The following is a 23,330-nucleotide window of genomic DNA, read 5'->3' as shown; positions in this document are numbered from 1 at the left end:
TAAAGGAGCAGATCGTCTTCTTCTACATACCTTTAAACTCAACAATTTAATCTATAGTCACAGACTTCTCCTGAAATAACATACAGTTCTCAGAAGTCTAGAACTGTATTTGTCTATGGGTTACCTCCACTTATGCACTGATCCCTACACAAAAGTTATACAAACTAGTACATATATGCTTACAATAAAAAGCAAGGGAATCTAACTCAAAAAAAAAAAAAAAGAGAGAGAGAAACTAAACTACATCTGTTGTAGTCCTGACTGTGCATATTAATTCTAAAAAGATCGGATTTGTGAGAAGACGCAACTGATTATTTTCCACAGCAGTAGGAAAAAAAAAGCAAACATATAATAGGCTTGTCATTCACAGTGATGATCATTTCTGAAGGTCAGAAATGAGATACCTTACCAAGTTAAAAAACAGTTTTTCATGATCATCTTTAAAGAATCCTGATTGATGAAATCCATAAAATGTCTATGTGCACATAGTATCACTTTGCAAAACACCTGTACCCAAGTACTGTTTAATCAAATGAAAATAGTTTTCTTTTCAGAAACTGTGGTTTTACACTTGAAATGACTGAGCAAAAGAATCACTGTGCAATTCAGTCTTTACTAATTCATAGGATCATAGAATAGTTTGGGTTGGAAAGGTTATTTAAAGCTCATCTAGTCCAAACCCCATGCAATGTGCAGAGACATCTTTCACTAGATCAGGCTGCCCAAAGTCCTGTCCAACCTGACCTTGAACACTTAAAATGATGGGGCATCCATGACTTCTCTGGGTAACCTGTTCCAGAGTCTCACCGCTCTCCTAATAAAGATTTTTTTTCATTATGTCTCATTTAAATCTACCTTTTTTTTAGTTTAAAACCATTAAAGGCCTTGGTAAAAAGTCCATCTCCATCTTGCTTGTAAGTCCCCTCCAAGTACTGTAAGGCTACAATAAGGTCTCCCTGGAGCAGTTTCTACTCTAACAACCTGAACTCTTTCAGCCTTTCTTAATTGGAGAGGTCCTCCAGCTCTCCGATCATTTTTATGGCCCTGCTCTGGACCTGCTTGAATAAGTCCATATCTTTCTTGTGCTGGGGACTCCAAAGCTGGATACAGTACTCCATGTGGGGTCTCATGAGAGTGAAGAAGAGGGGAAGAATCACTTCCCTCAACCTGCTTGCTCCCCTTCTTTTGATGCAGCCCCAGATATAACTTGTTTTCTGGGTTGCAAGCATGCATTGTCAGCTCATGCCCAATTTTTCATCCACCAACATCCCCAAGTGCTCTGAAGGGCTGCTCTTAGTCAATTCATGACCCAATCTGTACTGATACTGGGGATTGCCCCAGTCCAGGTGCAGGACCTTGCACTAGGCCTTGCTGAGATTCATTAATTTCACATGGACCCAATTTTCAAACCTGTGGAGGTCCATTTGGATTACATCCCTTCCCAATAGTGTATCAACTGCACCACTCGTCTTGGTGTCATCTGCAAACTTGCTGAGTGTACACTCATCATTAATGAAGATATTAAGTAGTTTAATTGGTTCCAGTGTGAACCCTTTAGAAACACCATTTGTTAATTGTTTCCATTTGGACAATGAGCTGTTCAGTGTAACACTTTGGATGCTGCCATCTATCCGATTATTTATCCATTTAATATCCATCTAATGATTAATAAGAATTCAACCCAATCTTTATAGGGTCCAGGTGTATGAAAATTCTCTGTAGTAGGGAATTCTAGCAATTCTGTGCAACTAAAAGCTATGATAAGTGTTAGAAATTGTAAACTGGCTATGCTGACAGTTACATTTATATATAAATATATAAAATAATAAATCTCTAATTATAATCACAAACCTGTGGCCAGTCCATACTGGATGATGTATGGCTACTGTCATAATTTACTGAAGATGGATTTTGTCTTGGTACGTCAACTCAACTTTAGCACTTCAAATGAAAATGAAAAATGAAAAAATGAGTCATATAGACTTCCCTCCCTCTTTTCCTTCTCCCTGCCTCCCTCTTCCTTCCTCCCTCTCTCTACACCTCCCATATGATTTAATTGTATCACAAACACCCATGTCTGAAACTGTCCCTTGTTAATCCCCAAATGTCTGTTAGCACTTACCGATTTTTTATGATCAGTAAATTCCAGAATTCCTGCCAAAGAAGTGTTTCCAGTTTGGGGGATCTATAATTTCAAATATACTAAACATGTACTACAACATCACAATGTCATAAAGATTCATTCCTGCTTTGGGACGAAGTTTGAAAATGGTGAGCAACTTAATACTGCTTTCTTGACTCCTCCATTCCAGGAAGCAAATATATATGTGTAGTAGGTGTTGAGGGAATATTACCAATTAATAGTAGCAGCAATTAGCAACAGCAGGAAGACAATGAGATGTAGTAAAAATCAGTAATATAGCAGCAAATATAAATTAGTATTATAGGTTCAACAAAGTTATCAGTATTATGGCTGCGAATATACTCATTATGAATTACAAACTTATCAATGCTATAACAATTACTATACTTATGACAAGTCCTACTTACCAAGACTATACTTAAAACAGATTATGTACATAAATATATTTCATAAAATTACTGTTACCAAGTACACTAAACTGATCCCAGAAGTGTGAGGGACTCAAATCCATCTCAGAAGGGTCTAATTAAGAAAACTAATCTCAAAAAAGTCAAATTAAGGAAAAGGAACTCAAGAGACTAATCCCCAGAAATGGGCTCTGGAATGGGAACTAATAAATAACAAAGTTTCACTTCAAAGATGATCTGTGCAATGGAGTTCAGAGTCAGCCAGACATCCCCAGCAAAGGTTCAATTTGTTTGGGAAATCCTGTAGGAAAGAAAAGTTCTTGCAGCATAAGATGTTCTGAGACAGAAAGGCTACCTATTTTGATAGAAAAATGAGTCATTTTTATATCACAGAGACATGAGAAGGTGTAGGATACGTCTTAAAACAGCCAATTGATGCTGCAAATTTCCATGTTTCACTTGAGACAACCAATAGATGATGAGGTTTCCTATTCTCCCAGACAAAATTTTACTTTCCCAAACTACTTTATCCTTTTCAGATAGTAAACTGCTGTTACAGTTCCTTGTTTTTCTTTACTGATAGTATTGTCAGGATGTTTACGGTTCTTAGGTAAACTGACAGTTCTCAGGCTGTCAGACATTTTGTGTCGGTAGTTTTCCCACTGGGGATACCTAGTGGTCACCTTTATGTCTCTTCCCATCACCAGTATAATCAGATGAGAAGATTAACAGCACAAAATATTATTTGAGGATAGCAAGAAGCCTGACTGCACCAAGATACTACATAGTGGTTCTTCAGTGTTTATCCGTTTTATTGTCCCAAAGTTTGTACACAATATTTACAGTGTTTATAACAGTCAGCTTTCCTGGCTTATTCACTAGGACACTACTCCGAAGAAAAAAAAAAAAAAAGGAAAAAAAAAAAAGAAAAAAAAAGAAAAAAAAAAAAAGAGTGGCATTATGACACAGCAACCAATTTCTTCTCCAGCATGTGCAGGCCTAACCAACAGTACTGAAACCTTTTCATGTATTAGTCCAGCCATGGCCAGCAAGCTTGAGTAAACCCTGGGGTAGTGATTTGGAAGTTATATATGCTTTAATCTTGGTGAACCCGGGAAAAGGCTGAATCATGAAAAACTGCACATGAACTGGAATTTAAGAAAAAGTTACCAGGCCATGGTGGGGGTCTAGATTCAATGACTTAGAAGGAAAGTCTCATGCTTCAATAAGAAGCCAAACTATTTCAGTCTTATCTTCTGTAGCACACAAACTGTGAATTTTACAAAATATGGTGAGCTTAGCGCTTACAAAAGTCATCTTTGAGTCAACAAAACAAAGCAAAACAAAACAACACCAAAAATCTTTCCATTGTCTTTTTGAAGTGCCTAAAATAAGACTCTCTGCAACTTTCAAAATTCTTGTAGTCCTTGTCCTAGTTGTCAATACACGAAGTTTTTTATGAAGCCTACTAGGAACTTTACAATGACCCATAACTTCCAAATGATTTCAGAGCCCATTCAACATGTTTCAGTTGATGTCTTTCATCAGGTAATGACTTTAACACTTACTAGTTTGAAAAGTGACTCATAAGGCTATCTGAATGGCACTATCAAGTACATCCCCAGCCCCATGGGATACAAGATTGTCTGTACTGGGAATTAGAAAACACCAAACTAAATGTCATGCTTTATACTATTTACATTGTGGCTCTGAATATGTTTTTTAGCTCAAATTTTTGATCTTTAAATATAAAACTCTTCTCTTCTGTGTTGCAGCAATTAATGTGGTTTATATATATAAGCCTTTTTATATATAAGCCTTATATATATATAAAGCTTTACGAATTCATATTAAGGTCTAAAATGACGTTGGAGGAGAAAATATAAGCACGAGGCCAGATGGAGAAGGGAAATTACAGGAGACAGTAAAGATGGACTTAGAATTTCATTTTGTTTCATATCTTCATTTTCATTGATGGGAGGGGAAAAGGGAGCAGGGATGAAAGGATGAATAAAGAAGGCTAATAATGATTTAATAATAGGGGACAACGATCGATTATAACTCAAGAAGTTCAGGTTGCACATAAGGAAAAAATTCTCACCACAAGAGTGGTGCAGCACAGAAAAAGGTGTACAGAGGAATTCTGGTTATGCATCTTTAAGATTTTTCAAGGCTCTAGATGACAAAGTCATGGTAGACATAATCTGATATTGAATGATCTCAGATGTCATTTCCACCCAATTCTTCTATGAGTCTACTCAGATAAGGCTTACTAGAAATCTGCTAACTTCCAATCTTTCATTCAGTTGTTTTTCTTGTAAATTCAGATCTAAGATGACTTGTAAAATTCTCCCACAGATGGTGTCACTGCTATGATCAGAACCACTGATGTGTATTTGTGGGAATAATTAGCCTGTTACACCTCCAGGTGAAAGCCTAGAGCTTTATTTGTCAAGCACTGAACACTAAAAGAAGGGATGAATGGGTCAGACTTCCTCCCAGAAGAGGTTTTCAGGGCAAGTTGTTGAATTTTCTATTATGTATCAGACATATAATAGGAAAAGCCAGAGAACAGTTTACAACCAAAATGAGAATAACACTGGGAAAAAACTCTCTGTAATATACTATTATTTCCTGAAAGGCACAATTGTTTATTGTAATCCATAGCCTTTGCCATTAAATTCTTTTTGATGCAGAATCATATCTCATATTTTCCTATTATATATAAATTTATATTTTTCTAATTGACCATAGCCAGAAACAGTGAGGAGAGAGTAACTATTACCTTTATAACTGGATGTGTCTACAGGAAGCCTGAAACCACATCTACAGCAGATACTTCATTCATCTCAGGCAAAGCTTTAGATATTCTGCATTTAAGTAACTGGGCAGTTTGACAATTTCTTTTTCAAGATGCTAAAGAAATCAGTGTTTCTGACAAAGAATGCGTAACTTTTTTCATCTGGTTGATGCTTTATTTACCCAGCTGTCCCCTTGGAAATTCTAGGAAGCTACTACATTTTCTTCAACTTTCCCTCCTTCTCCCAGATAGACGTGGGGCTACAGTTAATGCACAGAATGATTTTGCCAGGTGGCTGTCAATCCAGCTTTACTTTATCAATAACATAGTTGATTAGGACATGTTGCAAATATTGTCCCCCTAGAAGCTTTAATTTATTAGTATATTATATGAAAACTCATAGATCAGCTTAGAGATCTCAGAGTGTTTTTCTTTTTTAAATCATTCATTCTGATATTATAGACAGGTTGAGCTTGCGAAACACAGTAATGTTTTATTTCCCAGTTCCACTTCTTTCTGAGATATGTTAGTTGGTTAAAGTTCCCTCTTCATTGCAAAGAATTAACTGAGGTTGTATTTTGTTAATGAGTCTTAAGAACAAGTTTTTCATATATGCAGACAGATGCTTCTATTGTGGCAGGGGAAAAATAGCAGCAGAATTACAGTTTGCAGTTGTCAACTCATTATAAAAGAGTAGCAACACCAGAGGCTGATCATAAGGTCCATCTCAGAAACTCTTGCTTACATCGTCACGGGTTTCTGCTCTCGAATTTCATTGCAGGCTTTCTCAAGGAAGGCTCAAAACTCTTGCCAAAGAGTTCTTTGTGCCCTACTGAGAGTTTGATTAAAATGCTAGCATTACAGAAATAAAAATAACCTAATTCTTAAAATCAATAGTAAATGGCTGTAAGTATTATCACAATCTCATACGAACCAGGTATTTGCTGAATTAGTTTATTCTCATTCGGAAAAGTTTCCAAAAAAATATAACATGTAGCTTTAACTTGTTTACTTCTATACAAGACATTGATAAGGATGGTTTTGTTATTGTATATATTTATTATTAAAATCTGAAACATATTACAGGAAGTAAAGCTAGATATTGCAAATGAGAAAAAAAAAAAGTGCAAATACAAACCTGATTAAACTACTATTTCAATTTGTTAACAATTCTACTCATATCTAATAAACAAGGAGGACCCTCTTGTTTCTCAAGAGCTCAGCATGGATTTCAGCAGGAGTTTATGGGAACTCATTTAACAGGATTCATCCCATTACTCTTCCAGTTTTTTTCTACCTCAGTTTCTTTAACACTTAATAGAAGAGGAAGCCCTTAACCAGGCTAGAAGGGAAATCATAGTAAATATTTTAAAGAAATAATGTAAACATCAAATTCAGGGAACAAACAGAACTGGGCTGTTTGCATCCATTTTTGCATGTGTATTACTTAGAAAACTTCCTGTACCCATATGCCTTTTACTGTAAACAGCTACAGCAAGGACTATACCTCACCCTCACTATACCTCATTATTACCTCACCCTCTGAAATACATCATTACACCAATGTGAAGATACGGCTTTTTTAAAGAGAGCTTGTACTGCAGTTTTCACTCCAGTACATTTTCACTCATTTTCTCATGGAGTTCAAAAAAGGGGGGGGGAGGGGGGGGGGATTGATAGTTCTTATTTTGCACTGGAAATTATTTGAAAATCTGTACATATTTTGTATAATGGAATTTCCAAAGCAGATTGCTGTGGAAAAAGAGCTTTAATCCAAAAATTTAACTTGGACCCAAACATGATGATCCAAATATTATGTCAGTTGATGTCCATGACTGCTACTAAAAAACAAACAAACAAAAAAAAAAAAAACACAGAAATTATCCCATGATATTTATTTTAGACACAAAGTAGTAGACAAGACAGTCCACGTATTAAAGATTTTTATTTTCAGCAAAATACTTGTCATTTTAATACATGCAGCTGGATCAGAACATTCATTCTTCATACATCATCATGAACTCAGAAGTTACTTCAGTGGCTTAGAAGATAGATTGAGGTTAACAGTTTCAAGAAGGGTAGGAATGTTTGTTTTGAAATTATTACAATGTTGTCAAGAGGGAGAAGGGAGACACCTTTCAACAGCAAGAAGGAGCAATACTGCTTTGGAGTTTTAGTATATATCTACATCACAAAATGCAAAACACTGAATCAAATCCTGAAGGAGCATATTCATGCAGAATATTAAAGCAAAAGTTATTTACCTTTTGTATTACTACACTCATTGCTTTTCTCTGCCTGAGACAGATTGCATTAAGCCAGCAATGCAATGTTTGTCTGGTGCCTCCTGACGTTCATATAGGCCCAGCAAGTGTGTATATGCCCTAATAGAAAAGGGTAGATATTCTACATTTACAAATTAAATTTAATATATTTATCTTCATTATTTCTGCTGACTTTTACCACCTGAAATTTTCTTCCAATAGCTGTTGTTCAGCTCTGAGCTTGAATAGAATTGGTCTAAATTGATCTCTAAAACACAACAAGAATTACCATATTTTCTCTACACTTATTGACATAAAGCAGCTCCAAATATGGTAAATAAATTACACAGATTTAATGCTGTTTTGTGCATGGTTTCTATGCAAAAATGTTGAAATCTAATGCTTACAGAATGCAATTTTTAAAAAGGCACAACCTTAAAAATATGGGATTTTTTTTCTCTTTATGGAGGGCAAATACAGAAGTCTATAAAAACCTAGCACTGTTAACTGAGTTCTGTTCTGCCTCCTGCAAAGTCAATATGTTGTTATGAGTTCTAAGGTCAAAATTTTCATTACTGTTTACAGTGATGAAGAACACAAACTCATTCTCAGAGCCAGGGTTTACACAGTGTATATGTCAAACTAGTTTTTTTTAATTATATTATTATTGTTAAATAATCACAAAGAGGAGTCCTTGTGAAGAAATGGCCAGTCAGCTCTATTAAATGTATTTCTGTAGGTTTTCAAGCTAGTGAAAAGACTGTGAGAGCAGAGAGGAAGCCATCAGTTCTTTCCTTCCTGTTATTTCCCATTCACTGGAAAGAAAATTTATCTAAAATTAGAGCAACAATTCATATTTTTGCTTAATGCTCCACATTGCTTCCATATCCATAGACCATCAGTGCAAACCCCAAATATTTAGGGAAGGGCTGACAACACTTAGGTGACCAGAACTTTCAATTCAACAAAATGTATCAGCTCAGAAGGTATGCAGCTGAAGTACAGAGAGACAGTCTCGTATTGGAGCATAACTACACATTCAAGAAATAGAAAGACAACATTTAAATAAATACACATAATTGCAAAGATCATGACACTTACTACAACACCTGCAATAGAGGAGATATGGGAGGTGTTTGCAGTGATATTGCAGAACAATCAGAAATCCACTGGATTCAGCTTTTTTGTTGTCTGCTTTGCTTATCACAAAGTGGTTTGACTCAAAGCCTAGTGCTAGTTTACAATCCATGCTTTCTTAATAAACAAACATTCTGTCATTGGTCCAGTCAGAAAGGAAATGTTAAGACCATCTGCTGCTTTTCACTCACTTCTGCTGTTGGAATGAAACTCTACACTCCTAAAAATGCTAAAACCCCAGGAACGATAGTCCGCTTCTCCGAGCATTTCTCTATTTTTCTTAAAGGGGCCCTAGGCAGATGACATACTGACAGACTGAAACATCATCATGCTTGTGTGGATGACCTAGACATGTATTAGATAGTTTGAGACTTCTCATGTGTGTGAGAACACCAGTTTCTGAACTCCTTTTACAATAGCTCTTATCCATCTATCCAAAATTTCTTCTTCATTTCATTCACTGATATATTGTATCTCACTACTATTACTAAATTCAGTGGCTCAGTAGTAAGTCAAAGCACTATGGTCCAGGATCCTACTCTTCCAAGGAAAGGAAAAGCAAACTTCATCTCACTTTGGTGCTTGATAACACACTGCTGAAAGGCACCTAACCAGGTCTAGAACAGAATAGAATAGAATAGTTCAGTTGGTAGGGACCTTCAGAGATCATCTCATTATATCTGCTCATTAAGACAAAAAATCCCACTTCAGATCTTTCAGGATCCTTCCAAGAATAGAAATCACTTCTTTCTTAAAAACAAACAAACAAAAAAACACACAATACAGCTTAAAGTGCATTCCTATGTTGGAAAAATAATAAAATAAAAAATGAAAATCAAAAACCAGAAGAGTCCTACTAAGATAGCAATGTTGAAAATGCAGCTAGAATGCAGCTCTCTGAAGAGTTTGAAATTCTTCAGAAAGCAAAATCTGTGCAGATCTGAATGCCTATTGAATAGTTACAGGCCTTCTAATCATCACAGTGTCAGCAACTACCTTCATTCCTGAGATTAGTTGCAGATGTTTTTTGTTGTTGTTTTGTTCTTCATTTCTGTACTAAATCATAAAACAGTACTTCAGTCAGGTGTATTTGCAATGAGAGCACTGGGATATTGTGAGGGATATTGTAAGACTGGAGGGAGAGATTATACTAAATGCTATACTCTGGAAGAGTTCTTACTGTCTCTTTGTAAATAGTTGAAATCCCAGTGCTGGCTTCTATTGCTCATTTCTCTAGGTTGTTACAAAGAATTGCAAACAACCACAGGCTTTAGCTCAACAAGCCCACCAACTTGGTGCAAATATTAGTGCAACGACAGGGACACCTAAAAGGTAGAAGAGAAAAGACTGCATTTATATACTACAGCATAGTCGCCATGAACTATTCACAATGCACCAGCAGAGTTCTTCGCGGCTGTTGAATCTGTAGCATGCTTGAGTGTGTATGAACAGCTGGAGGAGACAACTGCTGCAGCAAAAGAGATTTACGTTGTGGAGTGGAAAAAAAAAAAAAAAGAAAAAAAAGGGGGTTTAGACATCATATACCTCTTCCTCCATGGCATGATTGACCTCTCCATGAATTGAGTGGAAGGTGTTGCGCCTCAGGATTTCCCAGCCACTGTGAGAATGCATCCTTGATGTGCTCCGTGACAATGACAGAGCAGACAGTTCCTTCTTATACAAGATGTTCCTATCGATTTCCAGTTTTTCCAGATCTTTGTCACAGTTACCCCTATCATGAGCCTTAAATGCTTCTGTGTACCGCATCATCTTGTGTTTGTTGGGATCAACCCTGTCTTCTACTCTGTGAGAGGATAAAAAACATAAACAAAATTAAGTACAATTTTGCCAGTTTACCAACAAAATGAAGAGGCAGGCCTCTTCCAGATATATGCTTACAGACCCAGCCACCCCAGAAACAGGAAACTGATTAATAGGCATGGTTCTTTTAGTTTTCTTCTCTCTTTAATGTATGCTCTCATAAAATTATCCTCACCATCTCAGTTATTACCAGCACAATTATCTCCTTTCTAGGCTTTCATCCCTGACACTGAATTCAATACTCTTATCCTTTTTTGTTTTCTGTCCTTTACTTCATTCTTTAGCCATGATTTTGACAGCTGTAAGCAACTGACCACGTGACTCCATCTCCAGATCCTTTTTATATACAAATATATTAATCTATTTCCTTTATCGTTGTCTTTCCTTCTTTGATACTTCATGGTTGTTAAGCTCAGGATGTCATTTATCCTTTACTGAACTTTGATTTATCTGTTCCACTTCCACTAACCCTTCTCTGCTTTACTTATAACTTGCCTTTGGACATACTGTCCCTATATACATGGGGACATGTAAATACAATATACACACATGCAATATATATACCATATACAACGACCATACATGTAATTTGACAGAACTAGATCACACTAACACTCCTTCCTCTTTGCATCCCATGAAGAATTGCTGCTGGTATATTGCTCTTGCAAAGTTATATTTGCACCTTGCAATGAAGGCATTTACTGTTAACAATTCAGGTTTGTCTGTTCTGCCCAGCAAACCTGAAAATCCACAAGGCTCACTACTCTGCTAAAACTTGAAGAAAGTCTTGTTTCATACAGCCACCACTCCCCCTTCTGGCTTTATCAGCAAAAGATGAAGCCCTGAGAAAGGATGCGTGAGCAAACAAGGTTTATTCTTTTCTCAACCTGGTAGAAATGTTGAGTAAAATCAGAAATAGTGAGGAATCTTTTGTTATCTAGATTACGGACAGTTTGTCTGTTATTTCAGGGCTTAAATGGAAATCTTGGACCTGAGACTTTGTCACCAGATGCAGTGCTTGCAAAGTGTAATATAGTTACTAGGTTCACACCAGAAAGAAAGCTTATTTTTAATTATTCTTGTCCTATTTTTCAATCATCTGAATTGCAGTTCATTTCTGCTGAACACCAAATCGATTGTTTCTGCCTCTGCTGTTTCATGCATTCACTGCATAGGGACAGACAACCAAAGCATAGCAGTGCAGTTTTGTGGTAATAATTATAGAGTTTGAAAAAAAATCAGGCCTTATGACATGCAGTTTCTGAGGTCTGTCTCCTGGGATTATTGGATAGCATTAATTCATGCAAGGAATTGCACAACAGAACTTTCTGAGGGGAACACTGCTTGTCTCCAATAGACATAAAACAGACTAGGATCTGTATTCTAGAAGAAAAGGGCTATAAACACTCCTCTCCAGGCGACTGGAATGGCTCTTTGTAAGTATCCACGCATTGGATGCTTCTTCTGGGATCCTTATGTGCACTAGAAGAACACTCACCTGAGATACCATCGGTCCCCTAGCCCATACTCCCGGCCACAGATCCCGGAGCGAGGCCAGAGACACCGTGGTAATTTCCGTTCCAGCATGACAGTAGTAGCGACAACCTTTAAAAATAAAAAAACAAACAAAACAAAACAACACCAACTAAGATGACCTAGAAAGAAGAAAAAAAAAATCACTCTCTTTTTAAATTATCAGCTTAATGAGTACTGAGCAAATGAAGGAAAAACATAGAGCCAGTACTCTTTATTATAGGACAATTCACAATTTTAGATCTAACTGTGCCATGATTTGAGGAAACAATGGTGCTCTTCAAACATTGTTAAACTTATTTGCTTTTATACTTTGTGGCAACATGTAGGATAATGTAGGCTGGACCAATGGGCTGAGGTCAACTGCATGAAGTTCAACAAGGCCAAGTGCCGGGTCCTGCACCTGGGGCGTAACAACCCCAAGCAGCGCTACAGGCTGGGAGAAGAGTGGTTGGAAAGCTGCCTGGCCGAGAAGGACCTGGGAGTACTGGTTGATAGTCGGCTGAATATGAGCCAGCAGTGTGCTCAGGTGGCCAAGAAGGCCAACAGCATCCTGGCTTGTATAAGAAGCAGTGTGGCCAGCAGGTCTAAGGAGGTGATTGTCCCCCTGTACTCGGCTCTGGTGAGGCCGTACCTCGAGTACTGTGTTCAGTTTTGGGCCCCTCTCTACAAGAAGGACATGGAGGTGCTCGAGAGAGTCCAGAGAAGGGCAACGAAGCTGGTGAGGGGTCTGGAGAACAAGTCTTACGAGGAACGGCTGAGGGAGCTGGGGTTGTTTAGCCTTGAGAAGAGGAGGCTCAGGGGAGACCTCATCGCTCTCTATAGGTACCTTAAAGGAGGCTGTAGAGAGGTGGGGATTGGTCTATTCTCCCACGTGCCTGGTGACAGGACGAGGGGGAATGGGCTAAAGTTGTGCCAGGGGAGGTTTAGGTTGGATGTTAGGAAGAACTTCTTTACTGAAAGGGTTGTTAGGCATTGGAATGGACTGCCCAGGGAGGCAGTTGAGTCACCATCCCTGCAGGCCTTTAAAAGATGTTTAGATGTGGCCCTTAGTGATATGGTTTAGTGTAGGACTTGTTAGTGTTAGGGCTGAGGTTGGACTAGATGATCTGGGAGGTCTCTTCCAACCTAGACGATTCTGTGATTCTGTGATTCTGTGATAATTAATTTGCAAGCTAGATAAAAGTAAAACATTTATATCAGCCTTAACCATTTTCAGAACTTAGTACCCTTGCCACTCAACTACAGTGAACTGTTTGACTTACTGTTTTCTTTCAGAAAAATACTAGGAAATGGGTTTCCTCTTGAGCAGCTATGTAATTGATCTGGTTTAATATATCAAAAGGCAGCACTACCCCTGGCGTTTTCAGCAAGACAGTCAGACCAACTTCTCTTAATGGATCTAAAGACATAACTTACCTACTTGTAACCATTAGCCTTCATTATATTTCCCTCCCAGTCAATCTCTATAACTATTGTTTAACTCTCAGTTACACAGGAATGTGATTTGTAAGAAAGAGGCAACATCAATTCTATTTAAGAAGAGATTCCATGCTTAGTGAAGAAACAGTTAGGGAGACACAAGATGGACAAGAAAGGCTGGATGGGCTTTTCTATCTGTTATTTAAAATAAGGTGCGAATATTACTATAGCAAAAATATACTGGAAGGTAGTTTCACATGGGAAGATCTGCAGACGAGTAGTCTTGCACTTAGAAAGTTTATACTGATAAAAGGGATGGAAGACATTTGGGGGCTGATGTACAGAAGCTGTGAGACAGAATTAAAGGGACATGGCTTATTGAGACACGAGAAGTCCACGAGCAAAGTGAAGACATGGGAAAGGTTTTAAATTACCTCTCTTTTTGCAGGGAAGGTAAAGTAAGTAATTGCACTGTCTAGCACATTTTTTCTGAATAACTTTTCCCTACTTTTATTCAGAACCCCCCCCCCCACCTAGATTACCTGGGCTCTCCAGAGTTCATCCCGCTCATGGGCCACTCGCCAGTGGGTGTCACCCATCATGGCAATTAGCAAGTTGAGCATAAGGAGAGTGGCAATGACGGCAAAGGAAAAATATACCACACTGTACATAAAAGGCAGGTCCACATCATAGTTTGCAGGGCCATCAATTATAGTGAGAAACAGCTCAAAGGTTGTGAACAAGGACATGGGATAGTTGTAGAATTGCCCAAGGTTTTCAGGGTTCTCTGTCTGGAAGATGATGTAAAAAGCTAAAGTAGACCAAGGGGAAAAAAAAAAAAAAAAAAAGATATAGTTTAAAAATGTGAATAACATTCCAAGAGCAACAACAGGGTCCTATAACAAAAACTGACAACACTAGGTGTTCTGGGAAAGAGCTACATATATTTCTACGTAAGTGCACTATCCAGCATAACAATGCCAAATCCCTGACTAGAATCACTGGTCACCGTTTAAAAATTAATCCAAATTAATCTGCTTATTTATCTGTTCTCAAAATACCTTAAAAATATCAATCTTTTCTTCTTCATGGATAGAACAAAGCTATGTATGTCAATCCCACTTTCCAAACATGAATACCATAAATGCAATGTGTTTTTAAACTCTGACTTAAATATATGTGGATTTATCTGGATTGTCTTAATTTCTGCTATCCTGGAAAGAGCAAGAGTTGAAAACCAAACTCATCAGAACAGAAATCAGTGCTGGGAAAGAGACCATACTCAAAGAAACAGGAACTATACATCATCACCACCTTTGCCAGCTAACTCAGGGGGAGACCAGAGAATAATCCAAAATCCACTGCACTTAATTCATATCAAAGAAGTTGTAAGGGTAACATAACACTGTTTTCCTTTTGTAGACTCACCTGATGCAAAGCCTAGTATCACCACAGCCATGAGCCAACAAAAGCGCATAAGATCTCCAAATATCATCTGTAGAGCAAAGACAGAGCCACCATAAGGCCCAACTGTTCCACCGAGCCACCATGCAATCCCATATAAAACATTTCCAAAGACCATAAGTGGATTAAAGGAAGCTTCTGCACTACAGAGAGAATGCAAAAGTCCCAAATGCTTCATGCAGACTTTACAATTGGCATTAATGCAAGTCCAGAGGGAGAAAAAATATTCTTTCAGATCTCCCTGTCTGCAGAGAGGTGCTAGGATGTACACAATGAGCCCATATTTGTTTGTTTCTTATACCTTCTGGATCATGATGGTAAAGGGTCCAAGCATCTGGAAGCCTCGTGCGAAGTACATGACATTGCACCATCCTAGTACCAGGGCAAAGGACATGGGCACCACCTCACCAGTAGTGCTGGTGAGACGCATTACCATGGTTACCAGAATCATACAAGCATATGTGATACTGCAAAGGAAGAAGAGACAGTGAAAATAGTTCAGTAAAGGATTTTTACCCATGTTTATCTTTTCTTGCCAAAAATTCCAAGACAGGAACATACAGCCATCAGTTCATAAGCAGAGACCAGTCAGCATGCTCAACTCTACCTGTATACTCACCTGGCTTCTTATACACAGTAAGGGTAAGAAATCAAGATCAATACTTTAAGAGAATGGAGAAGGTTACTCATCTGGCAGAAGACTGGAGGAGTGGAGGTAGGGGGTACAGGAGGGAATGAGAAACAGTAAGTTAATTAAACTTAAAAGGTGGTGTACTTACACAATTATGTGGAAAGGCCCTCCTAGGATGGTTTGTCCAAAGTATTTCGCTGCTCCAACTCTAAGGATATCTGGGATCTAAGAATGACATCCTATTGACTTTAGGACTTAGATTCTGTTATACTATTAAACATAATGGTAACCACCAATTTTAAAAGGGTCTTGGAGCCAGCTGCATCTGCTTTGTTTACTGCTTCACAGTTTGACTGAAAATTTACTTTAAAAATAGAATGAATGAATCAGGTGCCCTTCTGAATGAGGCAGATACTGCTCTTTTCTTAGAAAACCTGAGAATGCTTGGGCAGATTGAGAGACTTTGCTATGAGGATCACCAAGCTGTGATCTTGAAGTTCTTGTGCATTACTGAGAAGAGACCAGATCTGCTGAGCCTCAGAAAAGACAAAAAAAAGAAAAAACAAAACAAAACAAACAAAAAAAAAAAAAAAAAAAAAAATGTGAACTCAGAGGAGCTTGGTATTATTCAGACTCACTGTGTTAGTTGTAGGGGAGCCACAGAGTCCTGTCCAAGCATGGAAAGAAGTACCTGTCCTTCTGGAACATATATGAGCAGAGAGAAATCTTTCTCTTTTTCTTTTTTTTTAAATGGGGTTTGCAAACTCCATTTTATTTCAGTTCTCCCTGAGATCATCATTTGAGCTTTCTCTATATAGCAGTTTCATATTATAATAAAATCAAGTGTGTGTTTGTTGTATGCTTCATTTTTAAAACTTCATCTCTTTTTAATTTTAAAATCACAATTCTAAATTTTATGATAAGATTACCTAGACATGGCCTCCCCAGAACTTTGGTTGAGTAAGGCTCCTTTTATAGTCTCATGTAGTCACTGATCTCCAGTTAAATATAAACTTTCCTATGTAAGCACAGGAATCACTTTACCCAGCATCCCCAAATACATAAGTACAAAAAGTCTCTAAGAATCTCATGCAACAGCCGGGATTCAGCTGGAACTGCAGATGATGCTAATGGGATCTCTGGCATTACCCTGCAGATAGTATCTGATAGCAACCAGTCCATCTAATTGCTTCTTCTGTACCTGGAGTTTTACTAGCGATCTGTCACCGTCTCTGTTTCACCCAATAGATTTTGTTGACAGAGTCAACTGCCATAGATGTATGTACATTGAAGGATTTAGACTTATTGAATAACCCTTACCAAGTTTTGAGGACAAACTCATGTTTGTCCAGTAGGTAAAATCTGCCTAGATTAAGTTCAAAACTGTAGAGCTCACTGTTTCTCTTACCTCAAGGATCAAAATTACTACAGCTCCAATGACTGTGATCAGCTCCCCCACCAACCTCAACTCATCCTCATATGTTATATATGATTCCTGAAAGGAAAAAAGGAGTGAGAAGAAATTAAAATAGATGACAGGAAAAGAAGGCGTAATGTTAGTGTAAGAAACGTGACTAGGCCTGACAAGGCCACAGGAACCATCCCAGGCCAAAAAACAGAGAACAGACCATACCCAACGTTCCTCATTGATGAAGGACAGCTGATGGCAAGAGAAAAGGACGACAGCTGCAAAAGCTGGGGACTGGGAAATACTTGGACTTTCCAGTTAAGTAGGTGATTATTGGAATTGCCCAATGCTGCCTGTGGGGCCCTGACTACTATAGACACAGTACCTGCAGCATTTTCTGGACATAGATTGTATTGTCTCTACTGCTTGTTTTGTTGCCTGTTCGGGCTTTCAATGGCCGGTAGACACAGCACATAGTGAAGCAGACCATGTAGAGTACATAGAATAAAGCCAGGAAACAGAAATAGGGCCGTCCATACATATTCCACTTCAGGCTCACCAGCTCCTTCACAGGTGTTAGGTCTAAGATCTGGCGTGCCTGAGAAAGATACAAAGAAGGAATTATTCACTGTGAGGCAATTTGTTTATGAGCAACATTCACACTGTTTCCAGGGAGTATGTTAACAATCTGTTCTCACCTACGCTGTTCAGATTTAGGAAGCCATTTTTAATTATTATTCTTTTTATTTCCCAAAAAATGGAAACGCTCAAGTGAGTTTGCATTTGCTCAGTTTACCAGAAGAATTTTGGAAAGGTAAAAAATATATATATATTTCAGATAACAGCTTTTGAGCACCAATGGAAATAACAAGAAAAATATGTTAGACTGGAATACGTTTTCTGTATCTATAGACCTGATTCCACATAAACACTTGAGACAGACCTATGATCTAGGTCTATGAATGTGGATATACGAATCTATGTTATAGAAATTAAAAGGTATTATTTAAAATAACATTTGATAGTGACCTTTATGAAAGATCCAATTACCTTTTACAAGGATATCCCTAGAGAATAAGACATGAATACAGAACGGTTGGGCTAACTTTCCAGTGTCAGAAAGTTTACAAAACCTGTGAACATGTATTTGAATATATATTTCAATGCATTATCTTTCACTGTAACTGGAATACTTTTTGAGGAATATTTTGTGTTAAGCAAGACAGCACAATGCACTTTGCAGCAGACAAATTCTCTCCTCTTCTTAAAATATACAACATTATTAGAACACAGAATTGAAAATGGAATATTTTAAATTCTATTTCCAGCTATGGAAAAGAAGATTCTAAGCAATCTTGTGGAATTCACTTAGATGTTTTTATCTGAATTGGAGTTTTGCCTTTATACGTTCCAACAGCTAAATCTATCAACTTGAAATTGTGGAAATTCTGTATCTCTAGGAAACATCAAAAAGTCCTATAGATCATTAATGCTCTTTTAAAAACTATCTCTGACATTACCTAGGCAACTAAGGGGAGTTCAGAAAGATTTTGAAGGTTCATTTTTTCTGTCTGAATACAGACTCTTAATGGCCTGGATTTTCAAGTTTTCATCATTCAACAATGATGATAAAAACTGAAGTATATCCCCAGTGGGACTACTGTTAAAAAACACACAACAAAACACACACACTAACACACAAACCATACAGTCTCTTTCAGCTTACTTCCTTTAGACTATTTATATCATATTCAAAGTTTTGGCCTTTCTTTTTAAAGTATCAGTGGTGCAGCTCAAGTATATTTAGAAGACTGTGTACTTCCAGGAGTAAATAGATGTTTCAGAGAGCATCTTATATGATAGGAAAAACAGCACTATTACATAGTTTACAGTTGTGCTTCTGTCAAAGATCTGCATATTTTCATACATACTGTGCAGCTGAGAAATTCTAGAAAAACAAAAAGCTTCCATAAAAAGTTAGAGCAGTGAAATTATAAACACTGGAGTGAAAAATCTCCTACTATACAATTTACAAAACTAACAGGAAGAATCCAGAAATTTTCTGAAGTGCCCTCATGGTTGATCTGGTGCGTTTACACACATACATATAAAGAAAATACAGGGAGATGTTATGAAAAAAAAAAATCACCATTTTTCTCCGTTAAGCATCGCTATCTTACGCCTCTAGATGAATCCATTGATTTGCTACACTAACAATTATTAAACATGGAAAGATCAAAGTTACTCCACTCTTTATAACTGTTTTCCTGAGACAAGATGAAACTGTGGCCTCATTGTTAAGGAAATATCATTCTTCCCAGGAGCAGTGTGCCAATATTTCTTCAAATGCTCTAGGTGAAAAAAAGACTTAAGACTGAAGAATTTTACACAGGAAAAATATGTCAGCTCAGCATATATATATTTATATATATAAGCACATATATTCAAGATGGGATGAATCTAGGCTAAATGTGTTTCTTTACCTTAATTTGTCCAGTGTGAATACACAATACTGTGTGCAAAAAAAAGTAATCACTCACAAGCCCACCCAAAACTAGGTGTTCTGCTTAGAAAACTAGTCTGTGAAGAACGAATGAATCAAATGGGAAATAAAGTTGTATTTTTGTATTAAACACACTACTGGAACACATTCTACATTGTAGTAACAAGAGCACTATACTGACATGAACAAAATGGAAGAGATAATATTAGGGTCTTTTCACACTGAGTTCATCTGAAAAAAAAAAAAAAAGCTCTAATTCTTTAGTGGAAATAAAGTACATAGAGTCCCACTGAAAGGAAATAAGTATAAGAGAAATGGCAAATGTTATTTGCAGAGTAGATGCATGATAATGACTCAGGTTATCATTTTTATGACCTCCAAAATCTGCAGTAGTTGAAGAGCCAGATCTCTGCTTTATAGAATCAAATAAGTTACCTTAAATATTTTCAAAAGAAATTCTTATCTTTCATTCAATTTTATGCCATATTATTTTCAAGTTAAAGAAAGACATTTTGTCTATTGGAGCCTGCAACCCCAGAAAATGTACTCTTCTGTCATCTCATTACAGCTTTTTAGGGTACATTCCCAATCTGGAAGATATCAGTATATCTGAACTGAAGTTGTTTTTATACTGGTTTCCTACAACTGAAGTGCTAGCCTGCAGTCCTTTGTCTGTCTTCCATTTGTGTAAGTGTAATTTTTTGTTGATCTCAACATTGATGGAAATATTCAAGAACTAGAAACAGGACTATAGCTGGTATGTTTGTTTTGTGGTTTAGTCTGGCAGGCAGCTAAATGCCACACAGCTCTTTGCTCCCCACAGATTGATGGGGGGCAGATTTAGAATAAATAAATAAATAAATCTCATGATTTGAGATAAGGACAGTTTAACACAAAAGGGGAAAAAGAAGAAAAAGAAAAGTAAAACATACAGAACACAAGTGATGCACAACAACGCACTCACTCACCAACAGCTGACTGTTGCCTAGACAGTGCCTGAGCAAGAGTAACCCCCCCCTCCCAGTTTTATTGTTTAGTGTGACATCATGTGGTATGGAATATCCCTTTGGTCAATTTGGGTCAGCTGTTCTGGTTGCGTCCCCTTCCAGCTTCTTGTTCACCGCCAGCATCCTCACTAGCAAGGCAGTATAAGTCAAAGAGTCCTTGACTTAGTGCAAGCATTGCTCAGCAACAACTAAAACATTGGTGTGTTAACAACATTATTTTTACCCTAAATCCAAAACACGGTACCATACCAACTACAGTGAAGAAAATTAACTTTATCCGAGTCAAAAACATTATGAAGGATGAAACTTTGTTTTGTCGGTCAAGGGGCTCAGTCTACTTTAAGACAATCTGTTATTTCATTTGCAGTTTGTCTGCCTATAAAAAAGGAAGAATTGGACTGGCTGTTCTTATAGAAGGTATGTAGGGTTTGCAAGAACAGTAAGGTACTTTTCCAGGAATCCTTGTTGAGTTTGCTAACTGAGAACCAAAAAGTCAACAAGGACTATTCTGTAAAAGGGAGACAAAGCCATATATATAATTCACCGAAAAATACCCCAGTTCTGACAGATCCTTGAAGATAAAACAAAAGACTAACAACTACAGTTTCTGATAAACTTTAAAAATGTTTTTGATATGTATGCCAACAAAGAACTAAGGAAAACAGACTATTCCCATTAGTATAGTAATACAAGTTTTTTTTTTTCTCAGATTATTTAGGATAAGAAAATAAGAACTTCTTTTTCAAATGTGATTAGTATTTGTCTAAAGCTTCATGACTGATATAAAAATATAACATTTTAGGTTTCTGCATTATGAACTGGGTGGTACTTAATTGAATCATCTATATCAAATCTTCAATTTCTGATAAAAGATTGACACTTAGAGCATAAGTTGGACTTATGCTAATGAAATTGATCCACACACAATTAAATTCTTCTAGGCCTACTTCTAGATATAAGTCAAGAAGTCCAGAGAAGATGGGAAACATTTTGGGCCAAAGGTATACAAAATGCAGAAAAGAATTCCAAGTTATACGTGCAAAAATTGCAACTACTCATGTTTAAGAGCATTCTGGAAAACAAAGAAGTCTGATGGTTTCGGGGGACACCTTACCCTCTGAAACTGAGAATGTTGGAACTGCATTTACTATGTGTTCTGGAAAAAAACAGTTGCACGATATTCTTTCTTTTAGGGTTATGGTTTAGCCTTCTGGATGACTTCTAAAGTTGTTCTGTTTTACGATATGGACTGCTTTCCTCTGAATTTCCATACGTACTACCATAAGTAGAAGTTCAGAGGATTTTTAAATATAAACAAATGAGAATTTCATGAACTTCCTCCTCATAGAACAAAGCTCTCCAATAGCTGACACTTTTGTTACAGAAGTTTAACTTAATTTTTTATAAATTGAGATAATATATGATTGACAGCATTTCACTAAAACATTTATTTAATAACTCAAGTGTCTTCTGTTTCATCTCTGATTCAGCAGAGATAATCGGCCCACTTTGTTTTGAGTCATAACCTGGATAAACAATGTCATTAAATGAAGTAAACGATAAGGAGTGTTTTTAAAATGTGTTCCAGTTTAGGATTTCTGAACATAGTTTGCCTCACAAGGATGTTATGAGAGTTAATCAGTATCACTACTACAGAAAGCTACTTGCTAGAGCTACTCTAGAGCTGCTTGTTATTTATACCTTTAAGGCCAGAAAAAGAGAGAGAACCTTCACTGAATCACATTGCCTGTAGCTTGCTAATACGAAGTTCTTTCAATCAACTGCAAGCTTCACATCTCAGAAAAAAAAAAAATGTTAAAGCTTGAAATATAACCATATAATTAAAAAGCTGCTGTATTTCATGTATTGCCTGAAATATATAGTACAAAGTCCTTGCCTTGTGGATCACAGAATCATAGAATCATTCAGGTTAGAAAAGACCTCTTTAAATCATCTAGTCCAACCTTTGACATAGTACTGACAAGTCCACTAATAAACCATGCTACTAAATTCTACATCTACATGTATCTTGAAGACCTCGAGGGATGGTGACTCAACCACTTTCCTGGACAGCCTATTCCAGTGCCACACAACCCTTTCAGTAAAGAAATTTCTCCTAATATTCAACCTACACCTCCCCTGGAGCAACTTGAGGCCATTTCCCCTTGTCTCATCACTTGGTGCTTGGGAGAATATGGAACAGTGTGAGTCTTCAAACTCATCATTCTTCTCCTTTTATAATCACCATGGTATGCACATAAAACACATTTTGTGCCCACAGTACCTCTCTCTTCTTGGTTGAGACAATGAGCTCAAGAAAGGACTGATCTTCAGCCCAGGAGTCAATCTCTGTGAGATCATATAGCACAGTGGTCAAGGGTCCAAAGGACCAGAGATTGTGCTTCCGCTTCTGCATAAGGTATTGAAACATCTGGGGAGATAAGAAGTGGGGTGAAGATATCAGAAGCTTTCCAGTAAGTATTTGTTCTCATTGCATATACACTGAAGTGTGTAAAAACTATGTATTACCAAATATTTTCCTTGAACTTGGTTATTGTCGTTCTCACATCTCTCAGAGACAATTATACCTTCCAGCAGGTTAAGAAAGGGAAGAATTTCTGTCGTCTCCCATTTGATTATTAGCTCATGTTTGAAGTAAAGAATGAAGTCCTTAGCTCTAGTCAAACTGCTGAAGTTATTTGTCACAGTAATGTCTCCAAAGTATAGATTTTATTTGTTGGTTAGGAAAAAAAAATAAAAAATCCATTTATACTTCTCTACAGGTTGTCA

The 23,330-nt window shown here is 37.2% G+C and overlaps 1 protein-coding gene across 3 annotated transcripts in view; it reads right to left on the bottom strand.

Moving 5' to 3' along the window:
- Window positions 1-7,276: 7,276 nt before the first annotated feature.
- The window catches only part of LOC106048722 (transient receptor potential cation channel subfamily V member 6-like), a 32,381-nt gene continuing 16,327 nt past the window's right edge, over window positions 7,277-23,330 (bottom strand). The window contains exons 7-16 of one of the 3 annotated variants that reach the window (XM_067005093.1): window positions 22,825-22,971; window positions 17,416-17,628; window positions 17,031-17,117; window positions 15,771-15,847; window positions 15,293-15,458; window positions 14,956-15,022; window positions 14,070-14,338; window positions 12,071-12,177; window positions 10,297-10,555; window positions 7,277-10,216 (exon numbers count right to left, since the gene is read on the bottom strand). In XM_067005093.1, the coding sequence (XP_066861194.1) occupies window positions 10,133-10,216; window positions 10,297-10,555; window positions 12,071-12,177; window positions 14,070-14,338; window positions 14,956-15,022; window positions 15,293-15,458; window positions 15,771-15,847; window positions 17,031-17,117; window positions 17,416-17,628; window positions 22,825-22,971 (1,476 nt within the window). In that variant the 3' untranslated portion in view covers window positions 7,277-10,132. The remainder of the gene's footprint in view (window positions 10,217-10,296; window positions 10,556-12,070; window positions 12,178-14,069; window positions 14,339-14,955; window positions 15,023-15,292; window positions 15,459-15,770; window positions 15,848-17,030; window positions 17,118-17,415; window positions 17,629-22,824; window positions 22,972-23,330) is intronic. The other 2 variants (XM_067005097.1, XM_067005106.1) reach the window with 2 other exon arrangements.

Source organism: Anser cygnoides, chromosome 1 (genome assembly GCF_040182565.1).
Source record: "Anser cygnoides isolate HZ-2024a breed goose chromosome 1, Taihu_goose_T2T_genome, whole genome shotgun sequence".
Taxonomy (NCBI): Eukaryota; Metazoa; Chordata; class Aves; order Anseriformes; family Anatidae; genus Anser; species Anser cygnoides.
Note: the sequence above shows the minus strand (reverse complement) of the source record. Positions and strands in the feature narration are given on the sequence as shown.